General features: G+C 45.1%; 1 protein-coding gene across 1 annotated transcript in view; it reads left to right on the forward strand.

Moving 5' to 3' along the window:
• The window catches only part of Csnk1g1 (casein kinase 1 gamma 1), a 151060-nt gene that overhangs the window by 80372 nt on the left and 52171 nt on the right, over nucleotides 1–18517 (forward strand). Inside the window, exons 6-10 of the mRNA XM_042054723.1 lie at nucleotides 2648–2778; nucleotides 4483–4583; nucleotides 5699–5815; nucleotides 12225–12440; nucleotides 15400–15452. Of these exons, the coding sequence (XP_041910657.1) occupies nucleotides 2648–2778; nucleotides 4483–4583; nucleotides 5699–5815; nucleotides 12225–12440; nucleotides 15400–15452 (618 nt within the window). The remainder of the gene's footprint in view (nucleotides 1–2647; nucleotides 2779–4482; nucleotides 4584–5698; nucleotides 5816–12224; nucleotides 12441–15399; nucleotides 15453–18517) is intronic.

Raw genomic sequence — 18517 nt, forward strand, 5'->3', positions numbered from 1 at the left:
ATTGGCCTAGAGAGAAATCTCCCTCCTGCCTGCAGTGACTTTGTTTGAGTCTGGCTTTAATTGACATAGTCAAGAGCTAATTTTGTTTTATTGTTAAAAGTTAACATTGTTTTCATAAGTGTCCCCAACATCTTATTCAAAATGACATAAGACACAGTGACCACAAATGACTTGCCTTTTCCCTAATAAAAGTGGCAGATGTTTGAAATGCCTCTGACTTTATATGTAGTGTTGGTCTATATCTATCCGGGCACGTCCCAAGTGTCTTTTTCATAGAGACAGCCTTAGTCTAAATCAGTGGTTCTCAACCTTCCTAATGCTGTGACCCTTTAATACAGTTCCTCATGTTGTGGTGACCCCCCAGCCATAAAATCATTTTCGTTGCTACTCCGTAACTGTAATTCTGCTACTGCCTTAAGTCGTTATGTAAATATCTGAAATTCGACCCCTGTGGAATGGTTGTTGGATCCCCAAAGGGGTCTTGACCCACAGGTTGAAAGCCACTGCTCTATATCGTGGTTTGATTCCTCATCTCTCTATCTCGCTATTCACACTCTTCAAACCTTCTCTGTCTCACTATTCACACCCTTCGAACCTTCTCATCTCACTATTCACACTCTTCAAAACCTTCCCTATATCACCATTCATACTCTTCAAACCTTCTCTATCTCACTGTTCACATTCTTCAAACCTTCCCTACCTCACTATTCATACTCTTCAAACCTCTCTAGCTCACTATTCACACCTTTCACACCTTCTCTATCTCGCTATTCACTCTTCAAACCTTCTCTAGCTCACTGTTCACACTCTTCAAACCTCATCTCACTATTTACACTTTTCACACCTTCTCCACCTCGCTATTCACACTCTTCACACCTTCTCTATCTCACTGTTCACACTCTTCACACCTTCTCTATCTCGCTATTCACACTCTTCAAACCTTCCCTATCTCACTATTCATACTCTTCAAACCTTCTCTATCTCACTGTTCACACTCTTCACACCTTCTCCAGCTCACTATTCACACTCTTCAAACCTTTCTTCTGTAAGCCAGAAAGGCATCTTCGGTAAAGAGAAAGTTAAGTGTTTTGTTTTTGTTTGGTTGGCTTTTTTGTTTGTTTTTTTCTTTCTTTCCTGTTTGTTCCATACATACAATGTTCCAAGGGCCTCCTCAAGTTCGCACTTTGTCTAACCAGGACTTGTTTGCACAGGTCCGGCTGTCCCTGTTTACTTTTTGCTGGCCAAGCTCTTGGGGCTGAAAGGAAATCTGATCTTGGTGTTTACCAGATGCACACCGATTTGAAGGACAGCCGTCCAAGATGACTAACAGTCGACTTCTTAGCAGAGAGCCCTGGGTCTGGGGCAAAGCTAAGGACACCACCACCAGAGGTTTTCTCAGCCTGCTCTACCTTGGAGAATGAACTTCCTGTTTCCTCCCGGGGGGAATTCTCCTTCCTCAGCTCCAAGTCTAGATCCCAGCAACACTCGGAACTCTTCCATCAAGAGCAGAGTTGTGGTCCGGCCTCAAGGCATCCCGCACATGTGCTCCTGTGGGGGACACATGAATTAAACCAGTGCAACAGAGGAGGCTTCAAGACCTTTGCGAATGCCACCATCAAACAAGTCTACTGTCTGCTGACTGTGAATTTGAAGGCATGTTAAGGCTGGCCTTTCTGTAGCCGTTTCATGTCTATGAGGAAATAAATCACCCGTACATGAACAGAGAAACCAAGCCCTAGTTACTTGGCTAGAAAATAATTATCATTATTATTTTGCAAATATATTTAAATGCATCTTAGTGTTACAATCAAAAGAATATTAACTGATATAAAAAATCATGGGCAAATCACTTGGACAAGAGGAAAATTTGGACACACACACACGTTTATGGTTTTCTTTTTGAAGGAACAAGCTCCCAAAGGCAAATGAAAACTCAGAATCTTTTGGATTAACGAACCAGAAGAGATGTGCTGGTCGTACATTCGTCTATAAGAGAGTGATGTGTCGATAACAGGGCCTGAGCGCGTCTCCCACTAAAATCCCAGTAAGCTGTCAGGATAGCAACAGTAAGAGAGGGAGGACCCAGTCTGCCGTGATCTCTATGGCAACAATCCATTCCAATGAGACAGCTGCCCTGATTAGTGACTTTGAGACACCAGGAAAATCCACTGCAAAGTTGTAATAGGCATCTCCAGAGGAGCAGAACTGATGGTGTGCACACACAGCCCTAACAGGATTCATTAGATGTGCTGACATGAGCAGACGCCCAACGTCCCACAGCGGCCATCTGCAGTCAGCAGAGAGGGGAGACTATAGCTGTTCAAAAGCTGCAAGCCTTGGAATGAACAACAACGCATGTAAGGCTGGATCCCTAAAAGCTGCCAGATCAGTGGTTCTCAACCTGGGGTCACGACCCCCTGGGGGGGGGTTGGACAACTCTTTCATAGGGGTCACATATCAGATACCCTGTACATCAGATATTTACATTATGATTTGTAACAGTAGCAAAATACAGTCAAGAAGTAGCAAAGATATAATTTTATGGTTGGGGTCACCACAGCCTGAGGGACTGTATTAAAAGGTCACAGCATTACGAAGGTTGAGAACCACCATGCTAGGCTGTTATTGGTGAAGTCTGTGATCAAAGGTGAAGACTCTGGAGTTGCCTGTTCAAGTGGCTACACCAAACCACAGCTGGAGAGATGGCTCAGTTAGTAAAGGGCTTGCCATGGAAGAAGAAGTGAAGTCTGATTTCCAGAACCCACAAAAGAAGTCCAGGTATGGGAGCTGGAGAGATGGCTCAGCCGTTAACAGTACTGGCTGCTCTTCCAGAGGACCCAGGTTCAATTCTCCGCACTCACATGGCGGCTCACAACTGTCTGTAACTCCAGCTCCAGTGGATCTGATACCTTCACACCAATGCACATAAAATAATGCTCTTGTATCCTGTAAAGATTTGTTATTTGCATTGGTTTAATGAAATGCTTATTGGGCAGTGGCCAGGCAGGAAGTATAGGTGGAGAGGCCAGACTAGGAGAATTCTGGGAAGAGGAAAGGCTCAGTCTATAGTTGTCACCCAGATACAGAAGAAGCAAGATGAGAATGCCTCACTGAGTAAGGTACCAAGCCACATGGCTAACCATAGATAAGAATCATGGATTAATTTAAGTTGTAAGAGCTAGTTAGTAATAAGTCTGAGCTAATAGGTCAACCAGTTTATAATTAATATAAGCCTCTGTGTGTTTGTTGGGACTGAACTGCTGTGGGACTAGGCAGGACAGAAACTTCCATTTACCACCTGGATCTCACTGATTCAACCACACTGACGGGCCAACAAGCCATTGGGATCTGCCTTCACTCTGGAAGTATGTACATGTCTGTGATGCTCAGGTTTTACACAGGTACTAGGGATGGGACTCAGTTCCTCATGTCTGTACAATAAAGCTGCAACCATTAATCCATCTCCTCAGCCCAGGAAAAGAATTATTTTGGTCCCAAGCTTTGGGAATCTTATTCTAAGATGGATGCACCTCACTCCATTGGACCAGAGGGAAGGTACCACACCATGGTAGGCTTGTGGAAAGAGATTACTGTAAAGCAAAATCACTTCCCCTGTAGTAAGGAAATGAAAAGGAAGAAGAGAGAAGGTTCTATGATCCTTTTCAAGAATGTTCACTGTTGAGGTTAGAGAGATAGCTCAGCAGTTACAAGAATTTGCTGCTCTTCTGGAAGATCAGAGATTGGTTCCCAGCACCTACGTCCATTGGCTCACAACCACCATAACTTCACCTCCAGGGGGTCTAATATCTTCTGCTGGCCTCCACAGACATGAACCCATACGACAGACACACACACACACACACAAGAGGGAGAGAGCTGGTTTGTTCAGGCATTTATTAGACAGATGGAAGGCAGACTAATATGTAAACAAGATATACAGTACCATTTTGGATGAGCAAGTGAACTGGCCTAGAACTCGCTGTAGCTTCCACATTTTGCTCTGCTCAAATCTCTTTTGGTCATCCAGAAAGGGACCTTTGTGTGCTCTTATTGTGGATTTCTCCAGGCTGCATGTAGTCCTGGGGAAAAGACCAGACAGTTCAGTTTTATTTAGCTTTGTGGGAAGAGAAAAAAGTCATTTCCATCTGAATCAGACCATTGTGTAAAGAAAAAATTCCTGCCGAACCAGCTCCCGATCGGAACATAACATCCAAACAATGTATCGCACTCAGCAAATCCTCGACCCTGCACTGGGCCAAGGAACTGTTTGCGTCCTTTGAGCATGCTGCACTGGTAGCGCCCTCAAGATTGACAGCACTGGGTTTCTTGGAAAGTGGGTATCTTTCTGAGAATTGTTTCAGAAGAAAAGATGAAGCTAGAAGATACAACACTATGCAATAGGGACCGGGTAGATGGTTCTGTGGGGCACGGCACTTGCTATGCAAGCATGAGGACCTGAGTTCAAACCCTCCTCACCCACAGAAAAGCTGGGAGCGGCCTTGCAGGTACCAGTAACCCCAGCGTGATTGGGAGTAGAGCAGGAGGAGATTGCTCGGACTTGCTGGCTGCCGGCGTAGCTCCAGGTAAGCTAAGATCTCCTGCTTCAAAGGAGTAAGACCGACTGTCATAGAGCAGGATACCAGATGTCCCCTGGCCTTCACTCCTACCAACCTCTGCAATGTGTGCAGACACCACACACTTCTACACACGCACACATGCACGCACACACGCAAGCACACAGACAGAGGATAAAAGAAGCGGAGGAATACTCTGCAATAAAATAGGCTTCCGGAATGAAAAGCATCACTATGAGGCATTTCACTGCTTGACTGACCAGAGCGAGGTGCTCAGGGTTTTGTTTTAATAAGCAAACTGTTATTCCTGCTGTTCAGGGATATTTCGGTTACACTTCCTCCTCAAACCTCCACATGCATATGGTGGTGAAATGATTCATCTAGGGACTGGAGAGAGATGACTCAGTTCTTAAGAGCACTGGCTGTATTTCCAGAAGACCTGGGTTAGATTCCCAGAACTCACCTGCTGGCACGATCGTCTGTACCTGCAGTCCCAGGGGATCCAATGCTCTTTTCTGGCCTTTGTAGGCACCAGGTACACACATAGAAGCCGACAAAATACCTATACACATAAAATGAAATAAGAAATTTAAAGGATGATTAATCCAATCTTACATCCATCCACATAACAGGAAGAAGCCACTTCCCCACTTGACTCTCTAAAGAACAAAAGGACACGAGGATGGTCTTCCTTCTTTAGCTGTGACTGTGATTTTGATAAGAAGAGAACAGAGGAAGGCTAGTATGTTAAATAGGCTAATGTCAATCTTTATCGCCCCTCAATTACTTTGACTCACATCAGACAAGTGAGTTATTTTGAAAACTCTTATAGAAAGAATAGAAGGATGCTTGCCTAGCCTTTATTCGGGGACACATGACCCTTGAAGAGGGAGTCAAAACTGATGATATACATTAGAAAGTCTAACAAAAATTGTTTTTTCTTTCTTTGGTTTTTCAAAACAGGATTTCTCTGTAGAGCTGTCTGAGAACTCACTCTGTAGACCAGGCTGGCCTCAGACTCACAGAGATCTGCCTGCCTCTGCCTCCTGAGCTGGGATTAAAGGCATGCGCCACCACTGCCCGACCATGCCCAAATAGTCTTAAGTTTCTCAGATCCAATACAGAGAGTATGGTCGTGAGGGTGAATGGCCCACAGAGGCTCATGTGTTTGACGACTTCATCCCCAGTTAATGAAGCTTTGGGGGAAGGATTGGGACATAAGACTGGCTTTGTTGGAGGAGGTGTGTCACAAGGGAGGGGTGTGGACGCTGAGGTTTCAGAAGTGTCCTGCCATCCTCTGTCCCCTCAGTGAGTTCTCTGTCCCCTCAGTGTGCTGTTTGAGAGGTGAGTTCTTAACTGTTCTATGCCATCGCCAAGCCATTGTGGACTCTAATCTTCCGGATCTGCAATCCAAATTAAACTTTCTTTTACAAGTTTCTTTAGTCATAGTGTTTTATCCCAGCAATAGTACAGATTGTAATTCTATTCTTTTTTTTAAATTTTATTTTATTTTATGTGCACCGGTGCTTTGCCTACATGTATGTCTGTGTGAGGGTGTCAGGTCCCCTAGAACTGAAGTTACAGACAGTTGCAAGCTGCCATGTGGGTACTGGGAATTGAAACCCGTTTGTTTTGGAAGAGCAGTCAGTGTCCTTAACCACTGAGCCATCTCTCCCGCCTCAGTAATTCTATTCTTGCATGTTTATTCTAAAGAATGAATAATAAATATAGACAGGGTCTATAACAGTCAGTCCTTGCTTATCACAGGTGATATGTTCCAATACTTCCAGTAATTACAGATAGTAGCAAGTCATATTTTAATCCATCAATACTTATGACAGTTTAACTTAACATTAGGCAAAATAAGGTATTAACTACAATAACTAGTATAAGGAGAATGATTGTAATACACTGTAATAAAAGTTACTTCAAAATTATGAATTATTCTAGAAATTTCATCTAATGTTTTTGGACTATTACTGACTAAATGGAACCAACATGAATGTATGTCATTTATAATCAGAAATAATTATTTAAAATTAGCTGGAGAGCCGGGCGGTGGTGGCGCACACCTTTAATCCCAGCACTCGGGAGGCAGAGGCAGGCGGATCTCTGTGAGTTCGAGGCCAGCCTGGTCTACAAGAGCTAGGTCCAGGACAGGCTCTAAAAAAGCTGCAGAGAAACCCTGTCTTGAAAAACCAAAAAAAAAGTAAAATTAGCTGGAGAGCAGACAAGTTCCATCTTCCCGGCTTCTCAGGCTACAGGCCCTGGTTCCTCCTAACAAGACCAAGGGCCAGGTGTTCTCCCCTTACTGAGTTTGGTGGTTAAGAACATCCAGCCCGTGGTCCCCACAGAGAGAGTCATTTTGTAGGAAGATGGAAGTGGTCAGGAGTGTCATAGGGGTGCAGAAATATGATAGGGGAATCATTTATGTGACAACAAGATGATGAAATGCTTTAATACCTCGACAGGAAGAAAAGCATCCTACCTAATGTGCTTTCTCTCCTATTCAAGAAAATCTGAAAACAGCTGAGTTTCCCCAGCCAGCACTGCCAGGCGATTATAATCTGGGAGACATTTTCCCAGGACCGCAGTGGATCTTCTGGAAGTGCAAAGATCACGTGAAGATTACGACATCCTGTTCCGGGCTGATTGAAGGGGTGTGCCCTCCTGCGCAGTCTGCCTAGAAGTGGATTGACATCCAGCGCACACAAGTCTCTCCTTCCTCCGAGGATGGGCTTCTGCGGACAAGCAGGCTGGAACAAGTGGTTCTTCCTGACACTAGAAGCTCTGTGACTTGAACCTCAGACAGTCTGCTCCTAAGAGCCTCCTCGAGCCCTTGCCTTTCCTGAGGCATTGGCTGGAAGCCCCCAGATGTCTGGAAATCCTGGCATCTAAGGGTTAGAGGACAGGAATCCTCTCCCGGGTTCCAGATATTTCTTATTTATTTATTTATTTTATAATGAAAAAATGGCCTGAGAAATAAAGATCAACATTTAAGAAAGTATCCTAGGTCAAGATGACACTTCTGGACAGGCATTATACAGAGGGACGAAGATAAAGACCCCCATGAAACCCCAAACTTGACCTTGGATCATCGTGGACTCTCTCAGTGGAAGCAGGCTCCATTTCCAGTATCAAGGGAGTCTTTTATACGAAGACAGTTGTTAATAATAATTATTGAGCATTTGGGGTGTTTTTTTTGCTTTTGTTTTTTTCGAGGGTGGTTTCAGGGTCTTTTAAGAATTGTAAGCGTTTCTCTCTTTCACCGTTTTGATGGGCACAGATTAGAAAACATTTGAACCTCATTAGCCTCAATTCAAAGACTTATTTGAGGCACCTGCCACTTCAGCCTGGTTTCCTATTTTGAAGACAGCGATTGTAGACATTCTTGAAAGCATCTGCCGGTACATTTCAGTTTGTTTTCAAGAAAGTATCTCCTGGCCAATGTGTGCTGTAGTGTCTGATTTAAATAGGAAATGCAACAGAACTAGACATAGAAGCCCATCCTTCCTCTCTCTCTCTCTCTCTCTCTCTCTCTCTCTCTCTCTGTGTGTGTGTTGTGTGGTGTGTGTGTGTGTGGTGTGTATGAAGATAGTGGGGTGAAAGCCATATCTGAATCACAGGCTATACATGTTAAGTAGAAACTGGGGGCTTCCCTATAAATAGCATATTAACATGAGATCAGGACAGAGCTATCAAAGTCCAGAGTCATCCCTAGCCCTGAAGCCTGTACTGTACCTTGTGGGTCCCCCATATTGTGAAGCCTGTACTGCACCTTGTGGGTACCCCATATTGTGAAGCCTGGAGGAGAAAGTGTTACCATTTTTGGAAATTCTCTTAAGAAAATGATTCCAAGTCAGACAATGGTGGCACATGTCTTTAATCCCAGCACTTAGGAGGGAGGCAGAGGCAGGTGGGTTTCTGTGAGTTCAAGACCAGCCTGGTCTATAGAGAGAGTTCCAGGACAGCTAGTGCTGTTATACAGAGAAACTCTGTCTCAAAAAAAACCAAAACAACAACAAAAAAACCAAACAACAAAAAAAAAAAAGAAAAGAAAGAGAAAAAAAGAAAGAAAAAAAAAAAAAAGAAGAAAGAAAGAAAGAAAGAAGAAAGAAAGAAAGAAAGAAGGAAGAAAGAAAGAAGAAAGAAAGAAAGAAGAAAGAAAGGAGGAAGAAAGAAAGAAGGAAGAAAGAAAGAAGAAAGAAAGAAAAAAGAAGAAAGAAAGAAGGAAGAAAGAAAGACGGAAGAAAGAAAGAAAAATCAATTTTGGATGTTGAACAAAAAACAAGAAGATATGGCATGATTAATAAACACACAATATACTAAACCCAGCTGCATGTTCTCAGGAAAACTTCCTCTTGGCTGGGTCCACAAAAGTCCAGCACTATTCCAAAGTCCATACCAATCAATACTTTACAAGAATACACAGAGACAGCCAATGCATTTAAACATACAGTGAGGTGTTGGTGGAGTGTTGCCATGTGGTTGTGGCCCACAGTAAGGTTCTGTTGGTGTGTGTCTCCTGCATCTGTCTCTCACAGCGGCTCTATGGCTCTATGCAGAGGGGTATCCCACATCACCTCTGCATGCTGTGAATGCCATTGGTTAATAAAGAAGCTGCTGGGCGGTGGTGGCGCACGCCTTTAATCCCAGCGCTCGGGAGGCAGAGAGGCAGATCTCTGTAATCTCGAGGCTAGCCTGGTCTACAAGAGCTAGTTCAAGGACAGGCTCCAAAGCTACAGAGAAACCCTGTCTTAAAAAAAAAATAAATAAAGAAGCTGCTTGGGCCTATTACAGCACAGATTAGGGCAAGGCAGGAGTTCCAGGCAGACAGAGGAGGAGAGAATAGGTGGAGTCAGGGAGACGCTATGTAACCACCAGAGGAGAGAGATGTCAAACTTGCAGGTAGGCCGCAACCTCATGGTGATGCACAGATTAATGGAAATGGGTTAATTTAAGATGTAAGAGCTAGCTAGAAATATCCACAAGCTAATAGGCCAAGCAGTGATTTAATTAATACAGTTTCTGTGTGACTATTTTGGTTCTGGGCAGCTGGGAACAAACGAGCAGCCTCTGACTACAGAATCCCACATCCGTGAGGGATGCCAATGGGAGAGATAGGACTGAGAAAGGGACCAAGGTAGCACTTGGTGCACTGGTCAGCTTTCCCTCACAAATACCTGAGGTGACTAATTCATGAAGAGGTGATTTTACTTTTGCTCCTAGTTTGACCTTAAAAAATTTTTCTACATTTCTTTATTTACTCTTGTGCTATGGTTCACATATGGAGGCCAGAAGATAACTTTCAGGAGTTGGGCCCTGGGATACTAACGTTGCTCAGCAGTCTCTGCTGCAAGCATCTTTGCTGGCCAAGCCATCTCTCCAGCCCCAGCTCACAGTTCTGAAGTCCCAGTCCTTGCAATCATGGCCCCATTGTACTGGGTGCGGGGCAAGGCCATGCATTCTGTGGGAACACATGGCAGAACAAAATTGCTTAGGCCTTGGCTGGGTAGCAAGAGAGAAGGGAAAAAGCTTTGGCCTCTACAAGACACCTTCAAGGGTGTACCCCTAAGATTCATAATATTGTCAACCAGACAGGATCTAGAATCACTTTTGAGACAAATCTCTAGGCACGTGTGTGAGTGATCATGTAGATTAGGTTAACTGAATTTCTTACATACGTATAGGATGAGTTACATACATATATACAACAAAATTCAAAATGCAGTTTCTATTGAAAAAATATCACTTGCACCACCATGAAGTTAAAAAATATTATAGGCACTCTGTGTATAATAATGAAAAATTGGAACTCAAATGTGGGCAGCACTATTACCTAGACTGATGTCTTTCATTAAATGGAGGAAGCTGGCTGACCACCAGGGTTAATGACTCTCTGCTTGCTGGCTGTGGACCCAACAGGACGAGCTGGCTCAAACTCCTGCTTCCATGACTTTGCCACCATGGTGAGGAGTATCCTCAAACCCTTAAGCCAGAACTAACCCTTCTCTTAAGCTGTTTCTTGCCACTATTGTGGCAGCAACAAGACTGGTAATCAATAACAAGCCCCAGATGGCTTTTAAGACCTCCCGCCAGGTCCCATCTTTTAAAGGTTTCACTGCTTCCCAACAGCGGCACAGCCTGGGCACCGAGACTTAACATGGGGGCAATGGCACAGGCTGGGCACCAAGATTTAACATGGGGGCTTGGGTATACTTTCGAGATCCGATGACAACACCCCCTCACTCCATAATAAAATTCTACAATAGCAACCTAAAGAGAGCACTCCAAGAGCAATGAATGGACTCGTGTGTGTTGGTGTGTGTGTGTGTGGTATGGCTCAGTAATGGGTTAGATGGGAACAGTGTTAAGCAGTTCATTGAAGCTGCTTCCAGTTTTTCATTATTATACACAGAGTCCCTGACTTACAATGGCTTGCCTGAAAAAAAATCCATTAACTTCATGGTGGTGTGAGTACTATATTGTTCAATAGAAACTACACATTGAATTTTGAATTTGGTTGTATATAGGTATGTATCCTTTATTATGGGCTCGTCATAATATCCTGACTGGTGAACCAGTTCCTTAACTAAACACACACACACACACACACACACACACACACACACCCCTTTTGTCCCTCTGACCCTTTGCCATAATTACCATCTGGAGACCTCCCGAAAGGCTCTGGCATATATACCTTACTTTTCTGATTAGGGACATGAGCAGATTACAAATGTTCAATGCATAAAGCCAAGTATTGGGAATTTGCTTTATGGGCCTGCTTCTCCTCTGTTATCAGTCGAATGCAGAATTTCCTCTTTCTTCCTTTTTTTCCCTTCCCTTTTCTATCTCCTAGAAATGGCAGAGAGAAGCTGCTCTGGGTGGCTGCGAAGCAATGGACGCCCCCGTGATGACCCTGGGATCGCGAACGCGGGCACGGGAATTTGCTATCAGTGTTCGTTATCGGATATTACGGTGCAGAGCAAGTTTAAGCTTTCTTGGAAAGCGGCTTTTCAGTGAAACTAGGACAGTATTCTTAATTTATTACCCAATGAAAGTGTCTGCCAGAGAGAGGATGGCTTCAAGGGTCCGACAGCCTGGGAAATGAAAGAGCCGGTTCTACTTTCTGGACACACTGTAAGCCATCTGCTCGAAGAGTAACTGTCCCCTGGTGAATTGACCACTTTTTTTATTCGACTATTTATTTTACATCCCAGCTGTAGCCTTCTCCCACATCCTCCCCTCCCATTCCTGCTCCCCATTCTCCCCCTCCCACCACCCAAACCCCTCCCCTTTCATCCCCATCCAGGAAAGGGCAGGTCTCCTGTAAGTATCAATAAAACATGGCATATCAGGTCACAGTGAGACCAATCACTGCCCCATGTATTAAGGCTGAGCAAAGGGACCCAGCATGAGGAGTAGGGTCCCAGAAGCCAGTAAAAGAGGACTTGACCACTTTTTCGTCACCAAGACCTGTCCAGAGGCGGTTTTGAAATGCCCCCCCCCCAACTTTCTATAACTCTCAGGTAGCCCCCCCCTTTTCAAAGGAAACTGGAAGCATTGGCTTCTTTTCTTTTTTTGTCTGTCATAAGCAATCATCACATACTGGGTAATTTAGAAACATGGAAATTTATTTTCTCACAGTTCTAAAGGCCAAGAGCCTATCATGTGCCAGCAAGATCGGATCCATTCTCAGGTCCAGAGGGAGAATCAATTTCCCACCTCTCTCAGAGCCTCTGGTGGCTGCTGCAAGATTTGTGATCCAGGACTCAGGGAACTTTCTCCAGGGGATCATTGAGATAAAAACTAAGGCTAAAACACGAACACAGAGGCACCGTTTTATCTGGAAGGAAATCGGAGGTGAGGAAAAGGGGCCACACTGATGGTGGGAGGTTTAAGCTGCCCACAGAGAGAGGAAAGGCAACCTCTTCAGTTTCGGGAGTGATCTGAGGGTTTGATAGTCACGAGGAAGTTTCCTCATGGCTTGAGGGGACTTTCCTGCGCAAGACACCTATCCATGTCTAGTTTGTCCTTGAAGACATCCTGATACTATCTGGGATCTTTTGCCATAAGATAAAGACCAGAGGCAAGCTTGTTGACAAGAAGGAGGGAAACTCTGGTGGGTAACAGGTTTGATGGTTTAAGGGCATGAGAACCTATGTCTGCTTTTCCGCGAAAGTCCCCCCCCCCCTTCTGTCTCATTTGTATGTGTCAATCCTCCTCCATCTCCATGTGCCTCTCTTGCTCCCCTCCACTTTCCCCTTCTCTTCACACTGTCATTGGACTTAGGACCCAACCTAAACCAGCATGCTTCTCTGGAGAGAGCCCTCCATTAATGACGCCTGCAAAGATTCTTTTGCCAAATCAAGTCACATTCACAGGTTCCAGGGACTGGAACACGGACGTATTTTTTGAGGGACAACTCAACCCACTTCTTAAATCTTCCTAATCATCCAGCTCTATATTCCCCAGATGGGGGAGTGAGGTAGATTCTTCCAGGGGTAGCACGCTGACTCTTCCCAAGTTAACTCCACTGCTGTTGTGTTGGAGAATTCCAAGCCCCCACCTCTCCAGCCCCCACCCCCGTATTTGAAGCTGTTACATCTTTAGTGAGGTGATTAGATTAAATGAAGTCACTGGGGCGGTTCCCTAACGCAATCTGACTGGTGTCTTTAGCAGAGAGGGAAATGAGGTCACCGGAAAAGATGGCTATCTGCAAGCCAAACAGAAGTCTCAGGCGCAATCATCTTTGCTGGGAACCTGACCTCAGGCTTCCAACCTCTGAGACCATGACAAAGCAAACTGCATTAGTCTTTCGGTCTGTGGTGCTTGACCATGACAGTCCTTCCAGTGAACCCAAGTGCTACAAACCCACTCTGTGTGCAGAGGCATATCCTGCCAGGCTCTCTGGAGAGAGCTACCACATTAGAAAAGAAGACCCAAAGCAAGGCATTCTGTTTCTTGTAATGTCTCAAGGATGGGGCTTGTTATATTATATTATTATTATTATTATTAATTATTATTATTATTTTGGTGGAGTAGATGACAGGGTCTCACTATGTAGTCTGGGCTGGCCTGGAACTCACTGTGTAGATCAGGCTGGCCTCGAATTCATAAAGATCTACCTGCATCAGCTTCCCTAGTTTTGGGATTAAAGATGTGGCCACCATGCCTGGCTTCATCTACGTCTTCTGGTTTTCTGATTAACAGTGTTGTTTCCTGGTGTCCGTAACATAACAGGGTGGATCCTTAGGCACAGCGCTTCTCTGCCTCAGTAGATCCTGTGGTGTAATGGAACGGTTTATAAAATTCTAGAAAAGGATTGACTGGTTTGATGTGGGTTTTTAGTCTCAGAGCCAATGTTCATGATCTAAGAGCTTGGGTAATATCTTTATCACTATAGGAAGGCACACTCATCCCTATAGCCAGCAAATTAGGGCGTCACACCTGGAAATTCTATCTGAACTCTACCTCACCGGCCCTAAGCATGTCACTTTTAACATCGGCGAGAATGTCTCAGGTGGAGTGCAGGCTTGGAAGTCAACAGAGGAGCTAAGGAATGAGGGAGAATGAGGAAAGTGAGAGGCAGAGTCAGAAGCCAAAGAGAATTGGGACTTGTGTGGAACAGCGTGAAGGCTAGAGGTACACTTTTCACCCTTCATGGGTCCTAGATCGGGAGGCTCGAAGGATGGTAACCTAGCTCAGGGGACGCAGCACTGAGAACTTAGGAGGCATAAACACAGTTTGGGTGTGTGCTGACTAAGTTTGTGTAAACTTGAGATGGGCTTGAATCATCTGAAATTGAGAAAATGTCTCCATAACATTGGGCGGTAAGCAAGCGCGCAAGGCATTTTCTTAACTAGTGATTGATGGGGAGAGCAGAGACCATTGTGGGTGGGACCACCCCTGGGTTGGTAGACCTGGGTTCTATAAGAAAGCAGTCTGAGCAAGCTAAGGGGAGCAAGTCAGTAAGCAACACTTCCTTCATGGGCTCTGAATCAGCTCCAACCTCCGGGTTCCTGGTCTGTTTGAGTTCTTGTCCTGACTTCCTTCAGTGATGGACTAAGATGTGGAATTGTAAGCCAAATAAACCCTTTCCTTCCCAGCTAGCTTTGGGTCATGGGTTTCATCACAGCAATAGAAACTCTAAGACAGGGGGCCTACCTAACGTCTACTGAATCAGAAACTCTATGGTGGGGCCCTATAGGCTGTGTGTGTGTGTGTATGTGCATGTTCATGTGTGTGTACGCACATGTGTGAGGAAGCCAGAAGTTGATATCAGGTGTTTTTCTCAATCACTACCTTATTTATTTGTTTTTTGAGACAGGGTTTCTCTGTAGCTTTGGGGCCTGTCCTGGAACTCACTCTATAGACCAGGCTGGCCTGGAACTCACAGAGATCTGCCTGTCTCTGTCTCTCAAGTGCTGGGATTAAAGGCATGCGCGCCACCACTGCCTGGCTTTACCTTCTATTTTCAGACAGGGTCTCCCACCAAACCCGAAGCTCATCAATTCTGCTAGACTTGGTGACCAGCGAACCACAGCGGTCCTTCTGTCTCTACCTCTCCAGTTCTGGTGTTAGAGGTGTGTGTCGCTACACCTGACTTTCTACATGGACGCTGGGGATTGAACTCAGGGCTTCGAGCTTGTGTAGCAAACACTTTACTGCCTACGTCTGTATTTCAATAAGCCCTCCAGATGATCCGGATGCAAGTTGACATTTGAGGACCGCTGCAGAGAGGAGCAAGCTTCCCAGAACTGGGCTGTGCTCATCTTCCCCAGGGAGACATGTGTGCCTGCTGTTAATGCGTTTCTTCCAGCCAAACCGTCAGGAAGCAAGCAGTCAGGCTGGGTGGACACGGAGGGGCCAAAGGCATACATTTCTATAAAGCAAGCAAGGAGAAAAGGATGCTTGCTTCAGGGCAGTCCCTGCTGCCTGAGTGTCAACTACTTGACGTCTTTCCTTTTCTCTGAGTGACACAGTAGAACACGGATCTTCCCGCAAGATGAACCTGCCACACTCCCAAGACTGTCACACAGTGGCACTTCCCGCGGCGCTTGGTGTCTTTACAGTTGAAAACCTTCTAAAACAGACCCGACCCTTTGTCGCCTACAGACCAGGATCATCCTAAGGGGCCGGATCTCGGGAAGATTTACCATCTTTATGAACCCCTCTGACTCGAATTCTGATTTGATTGGAGAGGCAAAGACTGGGATACAAGGAGTTCTCCCTGACTTCTGGGGTTTGTGTGTGATCTCAGAAGGACCGTGTCTGTGGCATATCCCAGTAGGTAAATCTGTGGCTCATGTCCCATTATAGCTGATATGTGAAAGCTGACGCGTGAAACTGGGCGGGCAGTTGCGTGAAGGGTGGCATGTTGTTAAAGGCACAAAGACGACACAGCTGCTTAGGTCAGTGTTTTGTCCCTAAACCTGGAACAGTCACAGCACGTGCTATAAACGCACTAAAAGAAAGGTCTCATCATCTCACCAACCTGAACCTTGGTGCTTGGGGACCCATAGCTCTTTGGTTCCCGTTCTGAGCATCAGTCCTCTCCATCAGGGACCATAAACGTAGCTAATGTCGGCCACGTTGACTCCACAGTTTGGAGAGGAGATGCAGGGTGGAAGTGCACATTTCCCCGCGTAGAAGTTACTTCGAGATGGTGATAGCGGATCACCAATTCAAGCGAGGGGTCTTTGTGTGTGTGGAGCCTCGCGCATCTGAACAAATCTGACCTTGTGCGTCTGTTTCCTACGGTGAGAATGTCCCGTGATGCTGCTTGTTCAAGGAGAATCGGAGACATAAGGAGTCGATTAAATCTCACAGGGGACGTCAGAGCAGAGCTCTCCCAGCTGACCCAAGAATCTCCGAGGGGAGACTATGGTGCCTCTGGTGAGCCACTGAGCCATTTCTTACACAGTGTACTGATGGAGGAGAGTTATCTGTCTATGTTTCTTTCATTGGTTAATTAATAAAGAAAACTGCCTTGGCCCTTTAAGAGACAGAAAATTAGGTAGGTGGAGTAGACAGAACAGAATTGTGGGAATAAGGAAGTAGAGTGGGGGAGATGCTTCAGGCATTCGCCATAGGAGTCTCCATGCTGCTCCTCTCCGAGATGGACGCAGGTTAAGATCTCTCCTGGTAAGCCACACCTCGTGGTGCTACCCAGATTACTAAATATGGGTTAAAGGAAGATGTGAGAATTAACCAATAAGAGGCTGAAACTATGGGCCAGGCAGTGTTTTAAAAGAATACAGTTTCCGTGTAATTATTTCGGGTGTAAAGCTAGCCGGCAGCCGGGTGGTGGGATGCAGCCCGCCGTTCCTTCTACAGTGTACTCAAGATAGAAACCCACTGGAGAATAGACCCCATACGCTCATATATTTGAATGCTTGGTCCCAGTTGGTGGAACTGTTTGGGAATAACTAGGAGGTGTAGGGTTTTTTTTTTTTTTTTTCGTTCTTTGGAGGCCCGCCACTCAGCTCCCAAATAAATTCACAGAGACTCATTCTTACTTATGAATGCCCGGCCTTAGCTTGGCTTGTTTCTAGCCAGCTTTTCTAACTTAAATTACCCTATATTACGTTAACTACATTTTGCTTCTGGGCTTTTTACCTTTCTTTATTCTTTTTTTTTGTTTTGTTTTGTTTTTTTGTTTTTTCGAGACAGGGTTTCCCTGTAGTTTCTAGAGCCTGTCCTGGAACTAGCTCTTGTAGACCAGGCTGGCCTTGAACTCAGAGATCCGCCTGCCTCTGCCTCCCGAGTGCTGGGATTAAAGGCGTGCGCCACCACCGCCCGGCTACCTTTCTTTATTCTATATGTCTTTTTTCCTTCTTACTCCGAGGCTGGCTGTGTGCCTTGGGTTTCTGGCCCCTGGCATCCTCATCTCCTTTTCTTGCTGCTTCCTCTTCCCTGGATTTCAACTGTTTCTTTCCTCTGCCTGCCAGCCCCGCTTATCCTTTATTAGACCAATCAGGTGTTTTATACAGCCAAAGTAACATAGCTTCGCAGAGTTAAACAAATGCAGAATAAAAGAATGCAGCACATCTTTGCATCATTAAACAAATGTTCCACAGAGTAAACAAATGTAACACATCTTAAACTAATATTCCACAGTAAGGAGGTGTGTCCTTGGTGGAGGAGGTGTGTCACCGGGTGCCGGCTTCAAAACCATTCCCAGTTGACTCTTTGCCTCGTGCTTGTGGATCAGATGTAAGCTCTCAGTTACTGCTCCAGCTCCATGCCCGCCTGCCTGCTGCCATGCTCCCTGCCTTAATGATCATGGGCTCTAACCCTCAGGAACTGCAGAGCTCCCCAATTAAATGCTGTCTTTTATAAGTTGCCTTGCTTGTGGTATCTCTTCACACCAATAGAAAAGTAACTTAAGACACCTTCATAGGATTAGTTGTATCCAGGAAAGGGAGGAAAGACCCTACTTGTTTGCACAGCTCAGAGACACAGTCCCTAACATGAAACCATCATCCCCTGCCCTCGAATTTGATCCACAGAAGACCCTGAGTTAGATCCACACTTCAAGGACATGGGAGTGGTTCTCCAAAGAGCAATGGAGACTATAACAGGATGCCAAATCGAGACAGGCTTCTGCCTTTCTGGACTTGTCTAAATGCCTTGAATATCCCTCAAGCAGGTTCCTTGGTGACTCTGTGCATTCCAAAGACCATTCCTACAGTGTCTGCTTATTAAAATGTCTGTCGTCTAGACATTTGTCATCTCTCATCAAGTCTAGCTCAGTACAGATGAGCAGGTCTCTGACAATGCTATAGAATGGCTGTCCAGAGAACTTAGAGTTGTATAAAGAGTTTGAAGAGGATGTATTCAAACACCATCTTTCCTTTTTTTAAAGCCCTGATACATATTCGTTATATTATAGCATTAGATTTCACAAAGACAATTCTTTCAAATATATCATGTAC

Source organism: Arvicola amphibius, chromosome 3 (genome assembly GCF_903992535.2).
Source record: "Arvicola amphibius chromosome 3, mArvAmp1.2, whole genome shotgun sequence".
NCBI lineage: Eukaryota > Metazoa > Chordata > Mammalia > Rodentia > Cricetidae > Arvicola > Arvicola amphibius.